Here is a 25,812-nt window from a genome sequence, read left to right as displayed (position 1 = left end):
CCAACATCAACAAATATCTTCTTTCGTCTTCTCAATCTCCAACCCAAGCACAGTACTAAGTACTATAGGTTCTAATACCTCTCGTGTTTGGGGTTTACATAAAAAAAACAAAGAAACACCGTACATTGTCCATAACAGATAAAGTTGAACTTCTGAAAAAACTAGACAGCGGTGTGTGTCTGTGAGAAGTTTAACTCTGCTTAATTGTAAATTCCAGCAGTTTCTCTCAGTTCCTCTTATTTTAGTAGTTTTCTTTTAGCCATTCCTTTTTAGTTTTTTTTTTTTTTTTTTTTTTTTTTTTACAACACACTTGTACAAACTATATGATGGATAATACAGTGTGCTAACGAACTTGTTTTCACAAAATCTCCCAATACTGACAAACTTATTGCAACATTTGAGAGTTTATTTTATTGCAATTAGTTTTATTGCTGTGCTCGCCTCGCGTGCAATAAACTAATCACAAACGACCTTCATATGTATGCCGTAATAGCGTCACACATATGTGGCCGACATGGCTTCTCAAGAAATAAAGTAACCTACTGGGTCACATATATGCGACATAAAAAAATACTATATTTTTTTTGATATTTTAAGCGAAAAATGACACTGACATTATAATATTTATTTTAGAATTACTAATCAAATTATTTGCTAAATATTTTTTGTCCCCTGGGGAATTTTTTTCTCCCTTGGTAGTCAACGTGTTAAAGGTAGGATAAGTTGGTTAGCTGTTGGGTAAACTGTATGTGCTAAAATAACCACTGGTGATCTGGCAAACTCACTAATCCAGCACCTCACAGGTGCCAGCGCTTCCGGATTAGTGATGGTCGACCTGTATATATTCTATGCCCTTATTTGTTGTGTATTGTCTTTAAACTGATTTACAATAACCACTCTTTTGATATAACAGAATTTCTCAATTATTGAACACTAGTATTAGCATTAGTAGAGGTGCCTCCGTAGCCAGGTGGGCAGGAGCAGTAGTGCATAGCACACGCTTCTTGATTAGACTGGGGTACCACCAAAGTACCCTGGTCTAATCGAGCCCGTACCACCAAATACGAAGGATGCGGCAGGTCAGGGAATGACCACCGCATATTTCCAGCCTGGATAAAGGGTGAGGATTGGCGTCAGGAAGGGCATCCATCCGTAAAAATTGCATGCCAAAGCAATAAAAACGCTGACCCCATATAATAATGGGAAAAGGCGAGGACAAAAAAAAAAGCATTAGTAGAGGCATATGATGCAAGAAAGCAAGCATGCAACCATATAGAGCATCAGCCAAAAAAAAAAAAAAAAAAAATACAACCCTTCATACATCCATTTACTCCAGATGTTTGCCTAGTTTTACCTTGAATTTATTTAAGTTGTCAACTTCTACAACAGATGGAAGTTTGTTCCAGCAATCAACCACCACCTGGCTAAAGGCAAATTTCCACATCTATTTTACAACTGTCTTTCCTCAATTTCAATTTATGTCCCCTCAGGCAAATAATCTGAGCTAGAGGAAGAACCCCAGCAGCATCGAGCTTGCTCGAACCATTCAAGGCCTTATACACCTCAATCAGGTTATCTCATAGAGTGCCTAGTCTCCAGACACTGTAATTTGCAAAACCTTTAAGCATTTCTTCATAACAGCAACCCTTCGTTCCATTCAATAATCTAGTTGCCCTTCTCTGTGCTCATTCCAGCAGCTCTTCATCCTTCGTAAATTGAGGTTTCCAGACCTGTATACAGTACTCAAGATGTCGCCTGACCATTGCCTTATACAAGGGGATAATCACTTCTTATACCTGCTAAAAAATTCCTGTATATCATTGACAAGACACCATAAGCTACTCTTGCAGACTATCTGCACTGCTCAGAAAACTTCATATCTGACTGCGCAATTATCCCCAGGTCATTTTCATTCTCTACCACCCTGAATGTAGTACCACACAGTTTGTACGTTTCTCTTCAGTTTTGCTACCCATATGCAGTACTTTGCATTCGTCAATATTAAACTTCAGTTGTCACCTCTCAGCCCATCTGCTCAACTTTTCTAGATCCTGTTGCAGTAGTGTACTGTCATTATTTTCATTAACAACCCTGCCAACCTTTGTATTGTCTGCAAACTTAAACATTAAGACTGATATACCTTCATCAATATCATTAATAAATACAGAAAACAACAATGGACACAATACCGAACCCTGGGAGACTCCACTAATAACATTAGTCCACAAACAGCAGTGTCCATTGATTACCACCCTCTGTCTTCTCCCACTCAACCATCCCTTTATCCATAACAGGAATTTGTCCTTAATGCCATACTGCTCCGATTTGTACAGTAGTCTTCCATGTGCAACAGTATTAAAACTTTCCTAAGATCCAAGTATATGATATTAAAATTATTTTTTACATCCAGTTCCTTTGTGACCACATCATAGTATCCAGTCAAATTTGTCTATCAAGAAATCCCCTTAACAAACCAATGCTGTGTCCAAACTATAGCTGAAGTCTTGTCTAGATGATCCTGCAGTGCTTCTTTAACCAGTGCCTCCATTATTTTTCACATAACAGAAGTTAAACTAACAGGTCTGTAATTACTTGTGTTACCCCCCTTTGATCCTCTTTTGTAAATTGGGGTCACATTTGCACATCTCCAGTTCATGGGGACTTCCCCTGACTCTAAGGATGCTCTCATAATTATGGCTAAAGGTTTTCTTACTTCTTTTATTGCCTCCTTTAATATAACTGGATAGATCCCATCCACCCCAGGTGCCTTTCTTATGTTAGCTTCAACAATTTCTCCTCCACTTCACTCTCAGTTATTACAAAATCATTTACCTCACTGCTAGAGTTTAATAAACCTCTGGCATCCACCTGCCTGAATAACTCCTGATGTGTGAATGTAGATGCAAAATGCTCATTCAGTTTTTCAGCTACCTGAGCAGGATTATCAGCAGTTGAACCATCGATATCAAGTGGACCAATCTGATTTATCCCCTTCCTTCTAGAGTTTTCATAAATAAAGAACTCTTTGCTGTGTTTCTTTGCATCCTTTGACAAAGATTTCATGTGATCTGCCTTTGGCTGCTTAACCTTATCTGTGACTTGATTACAGACCAGCTTATATCTACCATATGCTTCTGTCACCTGATAATTTATATATATCCCATGCATTTTTCTTCTCTGCCACATGCCTCATCAATTCATCTAACATCCACTTAGGCCTAAACCTTGAACAGTATTTCTTAGTTGGTATGAAAACCTAGTAGCTTCCAAGATTAATTCTTTGAATGCTTCCCATTTAGAATTTGCTGTTGATAACATCATCAGTTGGTCCCACTGTATGGCTAAGCTCTACATCCTTGAATAAATTTAGAATTTAAAGCCTGTCTCAGACAACTGTAGTAACCTTTACGAAAGCAAAAACCTTTCCCTTTCATGAACATATAAACAAGCTTATGGGTTATTAAACTTGATGTACTGGCACCCATGATTTACATCCTTAATTGGTTTAGTGGAAAATGTTAAGCAAAAAAGGGTTATTTTTCTATAAACACAGTGTTATAAATAGATAATTTATTCTTGAACATTCAGAATCAAACCATATACTGCTGTTACTCTATTTTTACAAAGCTATTGTTACCATAAACATGGTACTTTCCATATAGTCTTGGTAGGAACAAAATATATATATATATATGTATTAATAGTTATATTAGTGATAAAAGGAAAGAAAGTTAAAAGACAATAACTAATATTTATGGGTTAAGGCAGTTGCAAGCAATCATGCAATACACCCATAATGTTTATAGAATATTATTAGAAAAAGTAAATCAATCCAATAATAAGAATACCATCAGGGACTTAAGAAAACGCAAAAAAAAAAAAAAAAAAAAAATTATTATTATCGCTTTTTACCGACAATCTAGATGACTTCAACTGGGGCCAACCACCCAGAATGAAGGCAAAAAACGACAAGAAGTTCTGTTTCTGTGATGATCAATATATGCTAAGTAATTTAAATCTAAACCAAATATAAACCAGTATAGGCCGAATATAAATCGAATGAAGATAATTAATTAAGAAAAAATTTTGAAATATTAGAATCAAAGGTAAGAAATATAAGTAAAATATAAATGTAAGCATATATCCATCACATAGGGGGCACCACTTATTATTTTGACGACTATTACATTATGTCCTAGATACGGTCAAATGTAGTATGTATTATATATTTAATCTTATTTTAATCATTAAATTACGTTCTCTGTCGGGTCAACGATGATTAATATATGCTTACATTTATATTTTACTTATATTTCTTACCTTTGATTCTAATATTTCAAAATTTTTTCTTAATTAATTATCTTCATTCGATTTATATTCGGCCTATACTGGTTTATATTTGGTTTAGATTTAAATTACTTAGCATATATTGATCATCACAGAAACAGAGAACTTCTTGTCGTTTTTTGCCTTCATTCTGGGTGGTTGGCCCCAGTTGAAGTCATCTAGATTGTCGGTAAAAAGCGATAATAATAATTTTTTTTTTTTTTTTTTTTTTGCGTTTTCTTAAGTCCCTGATGGTATTCTTATTATTGGATTGATTTACTTTTTCTAATAATATTCTATATATATATATATATATATATATATATATATATCTCATACAGCACATTAATCACTAGAAGCATAATTTAAAATATTCACTAAAACAATTAAAATGTAAAGCTTATCACTTGGTGTTTTTGCTTATGTGAATAGGCTTTAAAAATTTTTCAGATGTATCTTTATATTCAGCTGTTCAACCTCCACAAGGACTCATTTGTGGAGTTTTCTGTCTTCTCACAACTCCATGAAGAAATAATGAGAAATTTGGTCAGTGACAGTTGAATGGGATCTTTTTATTTTTTTTTAAGCATAGTATTTGGGACGTGGAATGTATGAACTCTACTGAGATTGGGGAAGCTGGAAGAGGTGAAAAGGATGATGCGTGATAGGGAAATGGGCATCTTGGGCTTGAGTGAAACCCGATGGCAAGATAATGGTGATTTCTTCAGCAATGAGCACAGAATGATCTACAGTGGAGGTACAGAAACTGGACAGAATGGTGTTGGTATCCTAATCCAGAAAAACTGGGCAAAGAACGTTATGAATACCTACCATGTAGATGACAGACTACTGATGGTGAAAATGAACACATCACTGAGAAACCTAGTAATTATCCAGGTGTACTTCCCAACATCTAACAGTGAGGACCAGGAAATAGAAGAGATGTATCAGAAAATCGAAGATCTCTTGAGATTGACAAAGGATAGTGACAACATTGTAATCATGGGAGACTTCAATGCCGTGGTCGGATCACAATATGATAGAGTAGGAGTTGGGAAGTTTGGACTGGGAAACAGGAATAGCAGAGGTGACAGGCTGCTCAACTTCTGTGAACAGTATGATATGGTGACAACCAATACCTTATTTGAAGTACCACAGAGAAGAAGGTACACCTGGAGAGCACCAGGTGACATACATCACTATCAAATTGATTACATACTAGTCAAGACAAGATACTGCAATCAAATTAAGTTGAGCCACAGTTATCCTGGAGCAGAAGCTGACAGTGACCACTGTCTCGTGATGGCAAAGTGCAATCTTAGATTTAAGATATTCAAACGAATTGGAAGGACTAGCTAGGATTTGGATAAATTACAATATAAACATGCTAAGAGGAATTACGAAGAGAAAACAAATGAAATCATAGCTAACATAACAGGAGAAATCAACTGGGATTGGATAAAGCAAGGTATATTAAAAGTAATGCAGGAGACATTAGGAAAGAGGAGCTTTGGTCCAAGGAAACCATGGATCACTGAAGAAATACTATAACTCATACAAAGACGTAACAAATATAGGAAAACACCCACAGAGGAAGGTCAGGTGAACTATAGATACACAAAGAACCTAATTACAACCAAATGTCGGGAAGCAAAACAAGACTGGATGAATAAAATGGCAGAAGACATTGACAAGGACTTGACAAAGGGAAGAACAGACAAAGCATATAGAAAGATTAAGTCATTACAATACAATCCCAAAATGAGGAGCACGATGATTAAAAACAAACAAGAAAACCTACTGATGAACCCAGAGGAAATTGGTGAGCATTGGAAGAAATATCTAGAAGAATTCTACTGTGGAGAAGAAACAATTGATGAGAACAACTATATTGAAACAGAAGACAAGGTGGAAGAGGATGCTAAAGGCCCAACAATTACAATGAGTGAATTTAATTTAGCATTAAGTTAATTAAGGGACAAGAAAGCAGCAGGAGCAGACAATATCCAGGTGGAGCAACTCAAGAATATGGGAGGAGACATGAAAGATAGGCTTTATCAAATGATACAAAAAAATTATGAAATTGGTGAAATCCCAGATGACTTTAATAAAAGCAGAACAATCACTCTTCCAAAGAAAGGAATTGCTAATGACTGTGCCAATTACAGGACTATAACCCTACTGTCCCATGCATCCAAAATCATCTTGAATGTAGTGAAGAACAGGATCAAGAAAAGAACAGAAAAGGTCATCGATCAAGATCAGTTTGGCTTCAGAACTGGATGTGGGACAAGGGAGGCGCTCTAGCAATGAGAACAATTCTTGAAAGAAGAATAGAAATGAATAGGAGAACATACATTGCTTTTGTTGATATATAAAAAGCCTTTGATAACGTAAATTGGAAGACGTAAGTTGTTTGATAACATAAGTTGTTCAGAGTCATGAAAAACTTTGGCCTGGACCGGAGAGATAGAAGGCTTATCCTGCACCTGTACAAGACACAATGTACTGAAATAGATATTAATGGTACCATAAAGGAAGCAATGATCAGGAGAGGTGTGAGGCAGTGTTGCTCTTTATCCCCGTACCTTTTCAACATGTTCAACGAGGAATCCATAACAAAAATGAAGCAGGAAGCAAAGGGTATCAAGATTAATGGATGACATAGCATTATTAGCCGACTCAGAGCAGTAGCTGTGTAAGATGTTGTAAAGGCTATCATTACGGCGACAAGATTCACTTCTAAAGATAAATGCACAAAAAACTAAAATACTTGTCGTCACCAAGAATGATGAACAACTTCAAACAAACATCAAAATGGGGAACAACAAAGTGGAACAAGTGAAACAGTTTTGTTATTTGGCGAATTTCATTACCAAGGACAACCAGTGCGCTACAGAGATCAGAAGAAGAATCACCCTTGCCAAGAAAGCTTTCCGTAACAAGCAAAATATTCTAACCAGCAGACACATTGACAGGGAGACCAGGAAAAAGTTTGCTGTCATTCGTTTGGAGTGTGCTGCTATATGGAAGTGAAACCTGGACATTATGCAAGCAAGATATCAAGAGACTGGAGGCATTGGAGATGTGGGTCTGGAGGAGGATGTTGAGGATTAGCTGGACCGAGCGACGATCCAACGAATCTGTCTTGAACGAAATGCAAGAAAAGCGGCAGCTACTCATGATGGCAGAAAAAGACAATCTAAATTTTTAGGACACACCCTAAGACAACAAATTTTCGATGAATATCTCAGAAGGAAAAATATTGAGAAAGAAAGGAAAGGGACGACCAAGGAAGAAAATTTTGGAAAACCTAATGAGGAAGATGAACTTTAGGGGATATGAGGAAATGAAACATTCAGCAGTAGACAGAGATGTATAGTTTCAGTGACGAGGCAAAGCCTTTAGAGTGTGATGATGATGAGTTTTTGTTACATAAAAACTATACTAAAACTACTTAAAGTAGTTCCTACTTCATCTACATCCCCATTGGTATTCTGGTCTCAGTTTATCCATCTGTATCAGTTCTTCATTTGTCAGTGTCTCATTATGTGAAGCAATCATTTCTTCAACATTATCTTTCTCCAGTTCACCAAAGCCCATCTGTTTGTCTATTTACGTAATCTCTGAAAACCCAAGCTCAGCAACTGTCACTGTTTCTTTTAATCCTCCTAAGTTGCTACAACATTCTGGCCATAGTTTCTTCCAGACGCCATTGATACATTTGGATGAAACATTACTCATGTTTTAATCAGTGATATTTATGCTTTAAGGATTCTGAATTTCATCCAAAATTGTTTTAAATTTGGAGCCCTCCTTCACCTGCAGTTTTGCTAATTGCTCTGGAAAATGTTCGCCTGTGGTAATGTATAATGTGGTAATGGTGGCACCCTAATGCAATAAATAAATTGTAACATTGCACTTGTTTTTGTTGATATGAAAACAATCTTAACTTTGCCTTCAGAAAAATATCTTCAGTATCTAGATGCCTTGTAGTTGCCTTAGAGCATTATCCAAGAGTAGCAACACTTTGTAAGGTTGTTTTTTGTGCAGTCTTTACTAACGGCTGGGCAGAAATAATAAGCCACAAACCATTCTATATATTTTTTTTTTATTTATTTATTTTTTTTTCGAAAGTTGGTTTTGTGCCATATACTTGTTTACTTTTGTGAGTGATCATATGAACTTATCATCAACTGTTTAGTTGGATTCACAGGTGAGAGAGAGGATATACCAGGGAGGGCTTATAATTTTTTATGGATATTTAAGCAGAAAGGCAGAAATCAGAGTAATACAGATTGAGGAATGCCTGTTCGTAATAAATTTTGATGGAAAAAAAAAATTTTTAATCTGATCCTTTCTGTTTTATAAAATATAAATATGACTAAACTCAAAAAAAAATCCTGTAGAGTTAATGAAGAGATTTTGAGATATTTTAGCTTTGATTTCTTAGACTGGCCACCTGATAAAATTGGAAATTGTACTGTCACACTATACTGTGTTACAATGTTTTGAACATCTTACATTATAGTGTTATAGTTTTTGTACTTTTGTAGTGTACACAATTAGAAATAACAGATAATTAGCCAGAATTATTTTCTTTTCACTTAAAATAATATTGTCTTGTCATACTATGGTTAATATTAACTTTTTATCCACATTAGATGAAGTGTTTGACGATGACATCATTAATAGTTCCCGCAACTCACTAGCTATGCCACTGTCTGATACATCTACATCGGGCGATAGTCGAAATGGAAGTTTTAGTTTTTCAAGGTGAGAAACAGAACATTCTGAAATTTTTTAATTCATAAGTATTGGTATATATCAGATACCCTTATTCAAACAGAGTGCTGTGAAAAATGTATGTATGCTTTTAAATTGTGGAAGAGAATTATGCAAAAAAAACCCAATTCCCTCATTCCTGATTGTCACCTCTAACAAGTTCCTGATTCTCTTTATTGATGATAAGGAACTCTCCAGTGAACTCATCATAAAACTGTAGAGCAGTTGAACTAATGTGTACATCGAGCCGTGACCACCAAATATGGAGGATGCGAAAAGGTCAGGGAATGACCACTGTATATCCCCGGAGCAATATGGCCTTAGTTGCTAATGCTCCTAAAAACCAAATAACAACAACAACATACCGTATTTCCCCATGTATAAGATGCACCCTTTTTCGAAAAAATTGGGTTCTAAAAACTGGGTACGTCTTATACAGTGGTTGTAGATTTTTTTACTTGCATTTCCTGCTTTTTTGCGCTTGTTGTCTTTGCACTCATTGTTTTGCACTTGTTACCAGTATATTAGGTTACGTTTTGCCACATTCTGCCCAGAAATGGCTCAGAAAAGATTTTCGTACAGTGCTGAATACAAGTTAAAAGTGATCCAGTTTGCAAAAGTGAATGTAAATCGTGCTGCTGAACGTAAGTTTGGTCCTCCTCCAACTGAGAAAACAATCCGAGACTGGCTATGGGAAGAAGAAACCCTACTGAAAACGCCACGGCAGAAGAAGCCCATGAGAGGCAAGTCAGCAAAATGGCCTGATTTAGAGAGGGAATTGAAGATATGGATTGAAGAGCAAAGGGCAATTGGAATTCCTGTGTCCACAAAGATGGTTCAGCATGAGGCAAGAAGAATTGCTGATGAAAAAGAAGTTACTGATTTCAAAGGAGGACACAATTGGTGCTTCAGGTTCATGAAACGGAATGGACTAAGCATGCGTACATGCACCAGACTTGCCCAAAAGATGCCTGAAAGCTATGAGCAGAAGGTCCTTGAATTTCATCGTTTTGTCATTCAATGTTGGAAGACACATCAGTTTGAGTTGGGACAGATTGCAAATATGGACAAAGTCCCCCTTCAATTTGATGTCCCAAGTAACAGAACTGTTGATAAGAAGGGGGTGAAAACTGTAACTGTGAAGACAAGTGGACATGAAAAGAGCCATTATACAGTTGTTCTAGCTTGTTGTGCCGACGTAACCAAGCTGCCTCCTATGCTGATTTTCAAACACAAAACAATGCCAAAAGAAGACATTCCTCAAGGAGTGATTGTCCACGTTCATGACAAAGGTTGGATGGATCAGGATGGGATGAAGATCTGGTTTGAGAAAGTTTGCAGCAGGAGACCAGGTGGGCTCTTACGCAAACCTGCCCTATTGGTGCTTGATTAGTTCAGGGCACACATAACAAAAACACAAAGAAGATTGCTGCAGAGCAAAAAACAAAACTTGCCGTCATACCTGGAGGCTTGACATCCCAGCTCCAACCACTTAATGTCAGCATTAACAAACCCTTCAAAGCTGCCATGAGAGACGAATGGATGAAGTCTTCTGGGGACAATTTGACACCATCAGGAAGAGTGAAGAAACCAACTATAGGAGAAGTTTGTACCCGGGTGAAAAGATCCTGGGATAATATCAAGATTGAGATCGTTGTCAAGTCATTTAAGAAGTGTGGCATTTCAAATGCCATAGATGGAACTGAGGACGAAGCAATATATGAATGGCGCCTCCGTAGCCAGGTGGGAAGGAGCAGCATACGCTTCTTGATTAGACCGGGGTTCGAGCCCGTCACCACCAAATACGGAGGATGCGGAAAGGTCAAGGAATGACAACCGCATATCTTGGAGCAATATGGCCTTAGTTGCTAATGCTCCTAAAAACCAAATAACAAAAAAACAAGCAATATATGAAGATAGTGATTCGTCATCAGACACAGATGAGGACAAGCTAATGGATGGGAGTTTTGACAGTGATGAGGAGTTGTATGAATTTTATGATGAATAAAACTTGAGTTCAATAACTTTATGTAATACATTTTTTTTCAAATTTCGGGCCCCAAAATTAAGGTGCATCTTATATGGGGAAATACGGTAATGTGTACATGTTACAGGATTTGGATGCAAGTAAGACTTGCTTCCAAATCCCATACCAGGTGCACATCATTACTATTTCTAGTAGTTTCATTTATTGCTAGATCAGGTGATTGAGGAATATTTAAACCAAATGCTTACATGTTCATCATTAAACAACCTGTCAGTACTTTTACTGCACCTCTCAGGTGCAAGACAAAAATTGTTTGTGCAGAGGTTTTTAGTTCAGGGTTAATGACTGAAATTTACTCTACTTCTCTAAATACAGATAGTTTTACTAGAACAATTCCAAAGTGAAATGTTATGCAGATTTTTTGATTTTTTGCAGAGTAATTATGTGCGGTATAAATGTTCTTACAACTTTTTTTGGGTTAGTGGCCACACTACACATCACAGAAGTTACTACTCCAAAAACGTATAATATGTATATTATATGTATCTGTGTGGGTGTATATTTTTTTAGTTATTGTTATTTTTTGTAAATATTTATGCATAATGTGTGTCAGCATAAACATACAAGGTGTAGCAATAAAGTTCTCAGACTGGTGCTATTGTGGTTATGTTCGAAATGTATGAAATATAAAATTATGGCAAGGGATCGTTGTTTGACCCTCAGAATGATGGCTGATGAGTTGGATATGAAAAAGAGATGATTTGTCAAATTTTGCATGAAAATTTAGGAAGAAGGAAGCTGTGTGTGCATAATTTGTGCTGCACAGCCACACAAATGAACAGAAAAAACAAAGTGTCATCATGGTAAGACTTCATCCAGTGACTGTATAGTCACTGGAAATGAATGTTGGGTGTTTCAGTACGACTCAGATACAAATGTCAGCACATGCAGTGGAGTTCAAAATCAACACCAATTCCCAAAAAGGTTCGTTTGCAGAAGTCCAGGATCAAGATGATGCCAGTCATGTTTTTTTGGCAAATGTTGTGATTCACATGGAATTTGTACCTGAAGGGGAGAGAGTCAATCCTCCATTCTGTGTACAAGTGCTTCAAAGACTAGTGAAGTGCATTTCCTGGTGAGGCCATAATTTCGAGAGAAAGGCAGCTGGTTCTTGTTGCAGGACAGTGCCCTTACTCATTCCGCACTTGCAAAGACATTTCTGATGAAACACAGCACAATAACCACTGAGCTGAACATGATCTCTTTGGACACTGCAGCCTTTTTTTTTTTTTTTTTTTTTCAGAAACTTTCAGAACAGTGTAATAAATGCATTCAAGCAGGTGGTGATTATTTTGGATGGTTAAAAAAAAAAAAAAAAAAAAAACCTATTTTTAGCTTCTCCACTGTGTGTGGGTGGGTGTGTGTTGATGGGTGGGTTTGGGTTTTTATTATACCACTCTAGGAACTTTATTTCCGCACCTTGTATATGTGTGAATGCATAATTTTGAAAATAATTTTTAAATTTCATGTGCTGTCAGCACAAGACATTTGAAATAAACTTGGAAATAGAAATGACTAATAGTATCATATTTTAGGGTTGGATACTTGAGGTTGAAAATGCCGTGTACCATACAAAGAAGAGAATTCTTGGAAGTATTTCTTTTCCAATTAAAGCTAGGTCTAAATATAACAGAAACAGAGGGAGTTCTACCATTCCTCTACCTCTGATTCCCACTGTTTTCAATATTACGTAATATTTCCTGCATTCACTTCCTTCTCATTCCTCCCAATAAAATTTTGCAAGCTTACTCCATCAACAAAAAAAAAAAAACAGGGTGCCTAACAATGCAGTCTAGGCTACTTTAATAACCCTATCAAGCAGAAAAACTGGGCACTGCACGAGCAGAGAATCCTTTCATCTAGGAAGAACCTAAATCTAGTCCAACCTCAAACATATATCTTATTTCCAACATTCTGACCTTGAGATGAATTATGAAATTAAAAAAGCTTGACAACCTTGGTAATAAAGAAGGCACCTAGGTAATCTCTAAGGAACATTCCCTCAGTAGTCTTTAAGGACTAATGAACCTCCCTCAACTTAAACAACAACAATAGGAAGGCAGCCTTGCATCCCAAAATCCTTTCGTCTCATTACATGAATATTCCTAATTCAAACATCCAGACTGAGAAGAAGAAAGAACAGCAAATCACCCACTAAGAAAAGATGTGATGCTAATAGCTCAGAAAATATTTTTCTACAGCTCGCACCAAAACTTCCAGAAAATTTTTTTCAAATTGTGTACGTTCTTTCTTATATAACAATTACCTTCATTCTTTTTGTTCTCTTCCTGCTGAAAAAAACCCCACTCCGAGAAGTGTTCCTTTCAGAGAAAATCCAGATTGTTAAATGCTGCATTGATGAACTTGCCACTTGCAAACCTTTAATGCATTGCACTGTATGATCTCCTGTTGGACTTAGTAGGATTAGTCTAGCAGCATCTGCTAACCCTGTGTAAGACACATGCATGTCTTATGAACAAGCAGGTTCCAGGCCAGGCTGCCTATCACTGTCACTGTATTCGCTTCTTACAATGAAATTTTTGTAAATATGTCATATGTATATGGTATCTAAACATTCATATATTACAAGGGCTACAAACATATCAAGACCGAATGCATATCTCTTATAGATCATGCAGCTTCAGCAAAAATCATCTGATACATTTCTGGATAACATGATGTTTACAGCTCATTTCATTTCTTGAATCATTTGTGCCAACCATACGAAGTCAGTGTGTTTGTAATGCATTGCATTTAAGAATATCCAAGAATTCAGAACATGTGCATTAAATTTTGTGTGAAAATCAGAAAGACTGACCAAAAGTTTTGTGTGAAAATCAGAAAGACTGACCAAAAGTTACCAAATGCATCTTGCATTTTAAAGATACTTAAAGATACAACAATGGAAGCACATGACATGGAAGTTTTTTATGTGGTTCTGCCATTTTAAAATGGGGGAAAAACATTTCTGGTTGAAATGTTTTTCCCCCATTGAATCATTGCTATTTTCTGGCAAAAGCAAAAAAGTGAGTTGCCATCCTTTAACCAGTATAAACAAGGAATCAGCAGCTAAAGTGCATAATTTAGTACAAAATGGCAGAAGTTTTACTATTTGTGAAATGGCTTAAGAAGTTGGCTTTTTTGTTGCATGTGTTAAGCCATTTTAAAACTAACTATTTCACAGTGATGTTTGTTTCCACCAAGTTCATTTCATGACTGCTAACAGAACGATAGAAACAGAACTGCTTACCTGTGAGTTCTTACTGTTTGAATGTGAAGAAACTGATGAAAATTGCTTTAAAAAAGTTTTTTAGACTTTATTTATATATTTTTTCTTAAACTTGGGACTTTTAAGTTTGGTGTGAGCAGAGTTCTGAAGTTTCCTAAATTGTGATTTATCCAATTTAATCCTTTTTGTGCATTTCTGTTGCTGTTTTACTTATTTCAAAACAAAACTTGATATTTATTTAATACTTGTAGAAATATAATGCATTGGAACATGTGCTGTGCTATATTGTTGTTAACACACAGTTATTGAAGTTGTTGATTACAATAAAAGGCTATCATTTTTATACCTAGTTCTTGAAGCATAATTGCAACAGCATGTGCATTATATGATGCTAGAACTAGGGGACATAAATTCAAGTTACGGGGGGAAATGTTTAGATTGGACTGCAGGAAGTTTTATTTTAGCCAGCGAGTTATAAATTACTGGAATAAGTTGCCTTCATGGGTGGTAGAGGCCGACAGTTTGGGGAAATTCAAAGGTCATCTGGATAGCACTTTCGGGTAAGGGAAGCGCATAGGATGATAGGATTAATTTCCTTTTTATTTATTTTTTTTATTTCATTTTATTATTTTTATTTATTTATTTATTTAATTTTTGTTTTTATCATTGTTTTGTTCGGATTTTTTTTTTTTTTTTTGGCTGGTGCAGCATAAGCCATAGGCTTTCTTGCACCATACGGCCGTTACTAATACTAATACTAATATGACCAAAAATATTTGGGCATCCCTCCATGAATACTGCATTCTGTGCTAGAAGGCTTTTGCACATGCTAGTATAAAATCTCACAGATCTGCTATACAGCAGCAGTAGTACTTTAGAAGCCAATATGGGTTGTGGATTGGAACTTGTAGACTTTCAACATGGAATATTGACTGGATGCCATATCAGTAACCTTTCTGTGCACGCAACTTTGTCTCATCTGCACCTTATAAGATCTGCTGTGACAGATGTTATTCAAAAATGAGAGACTTGGATAATACCTCAATGAGAAAGGGTCTTGGCAGCATCACAAACTTGAGGTGTGTGCTTCATAAAGAGGAAAGCATCGTGGAACAAGTTAAGGGCGCTACAGGATTATTCATCAGTGCATTAACCATCCACAGGGAGCTGAATGTTCCTGGGTTTAACAGTAAAAGGCAGCTGTGCATAAACCCAACATCGATATAAAACTGCATTTGGTGTGGTGTTGCTTCTAACATTCATGGACTCTAGAACAGTGTTAGAAGGTGTATCAGATAGGTGCATCTTCTACCACTGGAGCACCAGATTGGGCTACAGCAAAATTGGCCTCCTTCAAAACTGGCTCCAGGCTGCCTTGCAGGTGGAATGGAGGTGAATCTTGGCCGCACCTACTGGAAATCAGTAGAAAATATGCCCAGGAGAGTTTTGGCTATCATACCAGACCAAAGTTAGCATTGTTGTATATTAGGTTTTTGAATTAAAAGCTGTTTTTGCAACTACTTGTTTGTCAATACTTTTGGTCATATTATTCACATGCTGTTGCAGTTATGCTTCCATATATTTCAAATAAAATATAATATAATACAATAATGTATATTTTAAAGAAAATATTCTGCAGTAAGTTCAATAGTCAATAGTTTTTGAGCCTTATTAGATAAACATGATTATGATGATAAACTTCATTGTCAATTAAATTGTACTTTTTTAACTAAATACATATAATGACTTAGATTTTACAAACGTAACATTATTAATTAATACATATAACTTTATAGGAGATACGGAAGTTATATAATGAAACTCTGAGATAATACTCGATACTGAAAAAAAATATGTATATAGTGTTATAACTGCATTGGGATATAAGTTTAGGGTTATAATTTTGTATTGAAATTTTATTTGAAATTGAATTGAAATTATGACTGAGACCAGAGCAGCAAAGCAAAAGGCTCAAGCTAATGGGAGTGCTGTGGCTCAGGGGAGAACTGAGGGGGCCAGTTATCCTCTGAATCACAGCCTTTTAAAATGTACGGCTTGTTTGATGTTTGTGGATCAATCAGGGATGGGATGGGACATGATATTGCCAAGGGAAATGTCTTTGTGTGTACACTATGTAAGGAGTGTGAGGAAATCAGACGACAACTCAGTGTTGTTATAGGCCTATATGAGAGCTTGAAGGACAGGGTGGATGCCTCTGATGAGTATAATAAACAACTACAGGGAAATAGTGGGCCAGTAAATCAGAGAATCTTATAATGGGGGGTTTTAATTTCCCAGATATTGACTGGAATTTGTGGGTTGTTCGCTCATACACTAGCAAGGCTTTTGTGGATTTATTGGATGATTGTTTTCTACAGCAGCATGTTCGGGAAGCAACTAGAGGGAGTAATACTCTTGACCTGATTATCAGTAGTGATTCTTCATGCATTAAGAATCTGCAGATAAAGGAACCACTAGGTGGTAGTGATCACTGTGTGCTGAAGTGGGATTTACTCAATGGGGTAACTACCATCAGGGGTAAAGGGAAAGGTATTTGCTTTCTTAAAGGTGATGACGGAGGTCAGAGACAGTATTTAAATTCTATACATTGGGACCAACTGATGTTGTTACCAACAGCAAATTCAAAATGGGAAGCATTCAAAGAATGAATCTTGGAAGCTATTAGGCTTTTCATACCAACTAAGAAATATTGTTCAAGGTTTAGGCCTAAATGGATGTCAGATGAACTAATGACACATGTGGCAGAGAAGAAAAATGCATGGGATACATATAAATTAATGGGTGACACAGAAGCCTATGATAGATATAAGCTGGTCTGTAACCAAGTCACAAAGGAGGTTAGGCAGGCAAAGGCAGATTACGAGAAATCTTTGGCAAAGGATACAAAGAAAAACAACAAACAGTTCTTTACTTATGTAAACTCTAGAAGGAAGGGGATGAATCAGATTGGTCCACTGGATACCGACGGTTCAACTGTTGATGATTCTTCTCAGGTAGCTAGCAAACTGAATACTCATTCAGTTTGTTAGCATTCACACATGAGGAGTTATTCAGGGAGGGGAATTTCAGAGGTGAATTAAACTCTGGTAGTGAGCTAGATGATTTTGTAATAACTGAGACCAAAGTGGAGGAGAAATTGTTGAAGTTAAACATAAGAAAGGCACGTGGGGTGGATGAGAACTATCCATTTATATTAAAGGAGGCAGCAAAGGAAGTAAGCAAGTTTTGAATCTGCAGAATATAACTATGGCAAACTCTTAGATATAATTATGAGAGCTTCTTTGGACTCAGGGGAAGTACCCATGGACTGGAGATGTGCAAATGTGACCCCAATTCACAAAAGAGGATCAAAGGGTGTCACAAGTAATTACAGACCTGTTAGTTTAACTTCTGTTCCAGGGAAATTAATGGAGGCACTGGTGAAAGAAGCACTGCATTATCATCTAGACAATACTTCAGCTATAGTTCAGACACAGCACAGGTTTGTTAAGGGACTTCTTGATGAACAAATTTGATTGAATACTATGATGTGGTCACAAAAGAACTGGATGCAGGGAATAACTTTGATATCATATATTTGGATCTTAGAAAGGCTTTTGATTCTGCTGCACATGGAACACTGCTGCACAAATTGGAGCAGTGTGGCATTGGAAGAAAATTGCTGCTATGGATAAAGGGATGGTTGAGTGGGAGAAGAAAGAGTGTGGTAATCAATGGACACTGCTCTTCATGGACTAATGTTATTAGTGGAGTCCCTCAGGGTTTAGTGTTGGGTCCATTGTTGTTTTCTGTATTTATTAATGGTATTGATGATGGTATATCAGGCTTAATGTCCAAGTTTCCAGACAATATGAAAGTTGGCAGGGTTGTTAAGGACACTGACAGTACACTGCTGCAACAGGATCTAGAAAAGTTGAGCAGATGGGCTGAGAGGTGACAACTGAAGTTTAACATTGATAAATGTAAAGTACTGTATATGAGAAGCAGTAACCCCAGTAGTAACATATCAACTGTGTGGTACTACACTGAAAAATTTTCAAATTCAAATTATTATATTAGAGCCACCCGTAATTTCTTACATCTACCCATATATTTATTTGTCTGTAAATTGTTTGTGTTCTCTGGTTGATTTGCCTGTTTGCTGTACGAAATAACCACAATTTCTGGGGGGGACCTTGCTATCTATGTCTGAGACCAACTAACTCAGCCACGGAGTGAAAAAAGCCGATTAAAGTCTTCGCATCATCGACGGGATTCGAACCCAGGCCTTTTCCACCCGGTGTGGGGAGGACAGTGACGATACCACTGTGCCTGCGCAGACGGTACTACACTGACAGCGGTAGAGAATGAAAAGGACCTGGGGATAATTGTGCAGGCAGATATGAAGTTTTCTGAGCAGTGCAGATGGTCTGCAAGAGTAGCTCATGGTGTCTTGTCAATGATATACAGGAATTTTTCTAGCAGGGATAAGGAGATGATTATCTCCTTGTATAAGGCAATGGTCGGGCCACACTTGAGTACTGTATACAGGTCTGGATGCCTTATTTCAGGAAGTATGTAGAGCTGTTGGAACGAATACAGAGAAAGGCAACATGATTAGTGAATGGAACGAAGGGTTGCTTTTACAAAGAAAGGCTTGTGTTTTGCAGATTACAGTGTCTGGAGACTAGGCACCTGCGAGGTGATCTGATCGATGTGTATAAAGCCTTGAATGGTTTGAGCATGCTCAATGCTGATGGGATTCTTTCTCTTGCTCAGAAGAATCACCTGAGAGGGCATAAATTCAAATTGAGGAAAGATGTGTGGAAGTTTGCCTTTAACCAGCGTGTGGTTGATTGCTGAAACAAACTTCCATCTGTCATTGTAGAAGTTGATAGCTTAAAGAGATTCAAGGCAGAACTAGACAAACATTTGGAGTCAGTGTATGGATGAAATTAGAAGTTTTTTTTTTTTTTTTTTGGCTGAATCCATATAAGCTTGCTTTCTTGCATCATGTGCCTTTACTATTGCTAATATGATACCCAATTGCAGAGCTGCCATTGCCCTTGCGGTAGCACAGTCAGTAGAATCGCCATCCGCCCCACATTGGGTGGAGAAAACCTGAGTTCAAGTCCCATCAGTGGAATTTTTGGGGCCTTTTTCACAATATGGCTGAGTTAGTCGGTCTTAGTAGGTGAGGGTAGCATGTTTTTTCATCCAGCAAAACAGAAAATTGAACTCAGAACACATGTAATTTACAGACAATATACAAGGAGCAATATGGCCTTTGTCACCAATGCTCCTAAAATCCTAATACAACTTCCATTCGGAGCAATATGGCCTTAGTTGCTAATGCTCCTAAAAACCAAATAACAAACAAACAAACAAAACAACTGCCATTACTTTAATCATGCAGATAAATGAAGAATCAATCCCCCCCCCCCAAATATTCTTATGAAAACAGTACTTCTTCATAGTATTGAATGTATATAATTTTAGGAATGCACTTGGAAATATTTTAATACAGATATCCAATTAAAGAGTACATTTATTTATTCATTTTTAAATAAATGAATTTACTTTGATTCTTGCTTTAAAAATATTTTAATATATTCATTACTTTTATTTTCAAAATTGGTATAGTCCTGGAAAATTAATAAATTCAACACCTGCAAGTAAAAGCAGGAGATCTCAAAAGCGGCCTCCATTGGAAGACAACCTAAATAGGTAATATACAAAAATAAATTGAATTATTATTGAATTATTGAATTTTTTAGAAATGTTTATTTTCTTTTTTTATTCTTTACTATAGTGTTCCTCTGAGTGATATGAAAAGGTAATTTAGATAAAACTAAATATCCATTTGTTTATCATAAAGATTTATGATCATCCATGTATGACATGAGGACTGGAGAGTTTACATAGCAAAAAAGAAAGCATCAGTTTAATTAAAAGAACAAACATTGTCAGCACATTTAACAGAGTGAAAAACTACATCTCTTAAAACATTGTTGAAATATGGTGTTTAGGCAAATCATTTAGGTGGTTTTAATGAATTTTCTAAAAGCAGAAAGAGGCCAATATTAAGTCTTCTGATCAGCTTAATAATTATTTTTGAATCTGCAGAATTTTATCCCTCATGAAAAGGTAAAAAAAAAACTTTATTTTTACAACATTGTAATATAATTTTAAATTAAAACTAGCTTTTACACTATTTTGTTGTATTGCTACTCAGCATATTCATTAAAGGTAATGTGCACTTCACATACATACCTGTCAGGAACATTTGGATCTTTAAATAAAAGTTTAGACCCTTCAAAAATTAATTTGCCTTATTTCCAAGCTGACGGCTGATAAACTTTCAAGTAAATCATAAAGGCAATAATGTATTAGAAATTAGAAAATTGTTGAAGGAAGCAAAGCTTAAACAGCATTAGCTATAAAAAAAAAAAAAAAAAACTGCTCAGAGAACTCTCTGTCAAATAATACAATTACCCCTAGGTCTATTTTCATTCTTAACTGTCTTAAGCTTGGTATTATCTAACTGGTATTATTTTGGGATTACCACTACCCAGATGTGGTATCTTACATTTATCAATGTTAAACCTCAGTTGCCATTAGCTTAATTTATCCAATCATGCTGAAGTGCATACCTTGATTACTGTCATTAATAACCCCCCCCCACCAAACTTATATGAGCTATGTTTACTACATTGCCTTCATGTCAACAGTAAGAAAATTAAATATCTTGAGTCCTCTTAGCTAACACAGTGGTTATGATCACTCTTCCTCCACATCACGTGAAAGAGGCTTTGGCTTAAATCTCATATGGAAAGGAAGAATACTTATGGACTTTGTGACTCATTTAGCCTTGGGTGAGTGTTGTGTGATTATTTCCTCTATGAAACTTGGGTTTTTTCCATAAAACAGGTAAACTGATCATAGAATACATGCAATTTACAGACCCAATATTCTGATGCCTCTTGGCTTTAGTCGCTCTGCCACAAATAGTAGACAAAAACAAACAGCTCTTATTGGTAATACAGTTGGGAATCACCATCCTCCCCACACCAAGTGGAAAATACCTGAGTTTGAATTTCATCAATGATGCAAGGAATTTTTATGGGCCTTTTTCACAACACGGCTGAGTTAGTCTGTCTCAGGTGAGGGTAGCATGGTTTTTTCCTTTTGGTTTGGTTTTTCATCCACCAAAACAGAAAATCAACCACAGAACACAATTTACAGATAGTATATACAGCACAGTTGGCCTCCGTAGCCGAGTGGTCAGGAGCGGGAGTGCAGTAACACACGCTCTTTGAGTAGACCGGGGTTCAAGCCCCTGACTGCTGAATACGGTCAATCTGCCAACCCGCACTGGACCAGCGTGGCAGATTATGGTCCATTTCCCTCAGCATGAATTGTTGAGGAGGCTTCCATCCTGCAGTGGGTTGATAATGGCTGCACTTTACTTTTTTTACTTTTATATACAGCACAATATGGCCTTAGTTGCTGATTTGTCTAAACCCCTGCAGCAGACCCTAGACAGGCTGCTGATAAGCTGAATAAGCATTTTGCAAATGAAGAAGTTTTTAGACTTTAGCGTATCAGTAGCCGAGCTAATGGTAACACCCTTGTGGAAAGCACAGTGATTACAGTTACTGTTCTTCCACCCCAATTAGTTTTGGATGAGAGCCATATGTCCCCTGAATCTGAGTCCTGTGCTGTGTTAGTCTGCCCTCTATATACATTTTGGTTAATTTCATTTCACATTGCTTATTGTTGTAAATGGCATCACTATCTTCTGTAGCTTCTTTTATAGTCTCTGTGCTACTGAATTGACCTTGGCAAGACAATATTTGTATATGGATAACTTGCACAAAATGCACTTATTCTTGTAGTATTTCAGTATATTTGGTACAGTATGTGTATTTATTTATTGCATTCTGCATCACATAACTAGTTTTTAAAACTATTCTCTTACTTTCTGAACAGAATCATTTAAAAATTTTAATTTTTGGATTAAGGAATTGAGTTTAAATATACAGAACAGTAATAACCACTGAGACTCTGTCAGAGTGGTGTCTCTACATTAAAAAGGAAGGATGACAGGCTTCTCAAAAGGGAGTGTTTATTTGTAGCGGAACATCATTATAGTGCCATCACACTTTGAAATATCAGTTCCTTAGTGTAAGAATGCATCATGTCTTTCATTAGCACATTTTATTCGGATATCACCTATTTTAGAGTAGAAGGATATATAAACTGTTTTTAGGATTTTATCTGTTTTTTTTTTTTTTTTTCCCCAAATTTATTTTAAACATTGTCTTATTTCTCTCTTTTAGATTAAGTCCATCCTTAGGTAGTCCTAACCTGAAAAATTCCTTCCTGAATTCATCATTTCATGATAGTTTTGGTAGCCATGAAGGAGATGAAGAAATGCATATCGCTATAGGACCCAAAAACCTTATGAAGGTAAGCATAATTTTTTATATGTAAAATTGAATATTCTCCGTTTAATTTTTGTCACTTAATCTTATTATATAAAATTTATTTTAAATAAGAAAAAAATATTTCATAATATTTGTTATATGAAATGCTAATTATGTGTAGAATAAAACAATTTTCTTTTCTTGTATGCAATTCAGTCCACTTGTAAACATTTACACATTAAAAATCTTTAAAATAATTTTTTCATAGATTCTGCTTGATTACTTCCTTTGCTGTTTCTATCCAGACATCGCAAAAGTTTTTTTAAAAAAATGAAGCTTCACATTTCATTCATTGTAATGAATACTGTTATATTCTTTATTATAAATATTAATATTAGTAAATTAATAAGAGGAGTTTACCTCAATATAGTACGTGGAACACTTCCGTATGATACCCTCCAGAAATTAAAACGGAAAAAACGAAAAAATTGACAACTTACCGGTACATTAAAGTAAAATATAAATAATTAAAGTAAAATATAAATAATTAAATAATCAATTTAACACAATTCAAAATCAATTCAAAACAATTAAAATTCAAATTAACGCAATTAAAAGAATCTAACGAAAATATTCAAAACGATTTTTGAATATTCAAAACGATTCAAACACGAAGCCTCAGTTCGTGCTTCTCGTTCAGCAGCGTCAGAATTAGCCTTTCATGCCATTAACGAAAAACATACTTTTTTATTTAACGAGGCCAAAATACTTAACGTTCAACGTAATTATACGCGACTATTAATTGCAGAAACCGTTGAAATTAAATTACACAAGAATTCTGTTAATGTTCGGTGGCCATATTTGATCTCCGATGCGTGGACCTTTACACGCATGCGCGAAGACACATAATCACTATTTAAGTTGCAGGTTTAGCCTGATTCGGTAATTTTCATTCCTGTGATCACGACAGTCGGTCGAAAAGCATTGTCAGCTTCAGGAAGGAAAATCATTTTGAATATTTTCGTTAGATTCTTTTAATTGCGTTAATTTGAATTTTAATTGTTTTGAATTGATTTTGAATTGTGTTAAATTGATTATTTAATTATTTATATTTTACTTTAATTATTTATATTTTACTTTAATGTACCGGTAAGTTGTCGATTTTTTCGTTTTTTCCGTTTTAATTTCTGGAGGGTATCATACGGAAGTGTTCCACGTACTATATTGAGGTAAACTCCTCTTATTAATTTACTAATATTATTATCAACGTAGAACATATTGAGTATTACAGCTCTGATTCATACTATATAAATATTAATCTAATTTTGTATGCACAAGCATTTTTGCAAATTCAGAGAATTGATTACAATTAGTTGCTAGTGTTTGCAAGTAAGAAATTATGAAAGGTTATTGAGAGAGAAAAGTTTAAGTGAAATGGCATGTAAAATTTTTCATTTCATTTTTACAGATGTTTGATGCAGATTCTGAAGATGATGATATCACATAATATAGTTTTTCTATTTCGTGGATTCAATAGCAACTTTACTGATGTTTTACTGAGAATTGTGGAAACAGATGGACGCATGATCCAGAATGTGTGAAGGAGTGTCAACTGTCCTAAAAAAGAACATTTGTACAGATATTTATTTTTGTTAAAAACTGGACATTGGATATTCCATATAATGTAAATTGAAATTTCAGATAGATATCTTATGTGATGTACAGAACCAGGTCCTAAAGACTGGATTATTAGTGTTTGTCTTATATGCAGATATGAATACTTTTTATCTTATTATTGTTTTAATGTTTTTTTTTTTTTTTTTTTTTTTGGTCTTTTGTTCTACTTTAACTAAAAAGTGCCTTTTGTCATTGGAAATCAAAAATCATTCACAACAGACATGTTTCTTAATTTACTTACCGTCCCATTCTATTTTTGATTCTCTTTCTAAATAATAGTAATGAAATGGTTTTACTTAAGAAATGAAAAATTTGTGAGAAAGGTGATGACATTTGAAAGTAAAAAATTAGTTTAAATGAAATTGTATTTGTTTATGCAATTAAATAGATAAATGTTTAATTTTATGTAAATAATGGCAAAGTTAAAATATTCATGACTATGCATTTGTAGCATTTCACATATTTCATACCAGTATGCTTCTAACAAAGCCCATCAGAGGCATGCCTGCTTTTTTTGTTTCTATGCTTTTTATCTATAAATAATTTTTAATTTTTCATTTCAAAGAAAAAAAAATAAACAAACTTAAGAAATGTCTGCAGTTTCCATTCTTTTCAGTCTTTCAAGATGATCAATAGTAAAGGATCATCTTGAAAAGCAATTTGGTTATTCTTAATAAAAATGTTACCCTATTGGAAGAAAAAGAAATGCATGAAGTTTTTAATGTATTTTGTTTTTTTTTTTTTGAAAAATGAAATAGCTCCTTGAAGATAAAATTCTCATTTATAACAATTATGAAAATATTCTTTGATAATGTTTTATATCAATTGCCTAAGGTACCAGTGGGGCAAACAAATTAATATCAATTTGGAAATGTTTAATATACAAGGTTTTTCATAACATGGGGGCCTTACTTTCAGGATCGTTTCACAACCCGAAAACAATGAAAGGAGTTCGTATAAATACATGTCCAGTTCTGAATGGTTACAGAGCTATGACTGTTTCAGTATTAAAAAATGGCTATGGAGTTTTCGATGGTAAGAATCAAAAAATAGTAAACTAGTACCTAGTATAAATAAGCATTTTACTATATATATATATATATATATAAACACACACCGATGAGCCAAAGCATTGACTAGCGAGTCGTTAAATCGAAGCAAGTGCAGGTGAACTACGGCTCGTGCACGGGTCAGGACATGGTATAAAAAACACCTGATACTGAGCTCCAATAATCAGTGTTACTGTTACTCTTGTTCTTCAGATTGGAAAGGCAGTGGCTTTGAGCGAGTTTGACAAAGGCCAAATTGTAATAGCCAGA

General features: G+C 35.5%; 1 protein-coding gene across 2 annotated transcripts in view; it reads left to right on the top strand.

Annotated features, from left to right (window-relative positions):
- Myt1 (protein kinase, membrane associated tyrosine/threonine 1) overlaps positions 1 to 24,505 on the top strand; it is a 102,880-nt gene extending 78,375 nt beyond the window's left edge. For both annotated transcript variants that reach the window (XM_090371414.1, XM_090371415.1), the window contains 4 exons: positions 8,991 to 9,102; positions 20,031 to 20,114; positions 22,730 to 22,859; positions 24,285 to 24,505. In XM_090371414.1, coding sequence (XP_090227540.1) covers positions 8,991 to 9,102; positions 20,031 to 20,114; positions 22,730 to 22,859; positions 24,285 to 24,323 — 365 coding nt within the window. In that variant the 3' untranslated portion in view covers positions 24,324 to 24,505. The remainder of the gene's footprint in view (positions 1 to 8,990; positions 9,103 to 20,030; positions 20,115 to 22,729; positions 22,860 to 24,284) is intronic.
- Positions 24,506 to 25,812: the final 1,307 nt, after the last annotated feature.

This window comes from Mastigoproctus giganteus, chromosome 4 (assembly GCF_048544385.1).
Source record: "Mastigoproctus giganteus isolate SK-2022 chromosome 4, ASM4854438v1, whole genome shotgun sequence".
NCBI classification, from domain to species: domain Eukaryota; kingdom Metazoa; phylum Arthropoda; class Arachnida; order Uropygi; family Thelyphonidae; genus Mastigoproctus; species Mastigoproctus giganteus.
Note: the sequence above shows the minus strand (reverse complement) of the source record. Positions and strands in the feature narration are given on the sequence as shown.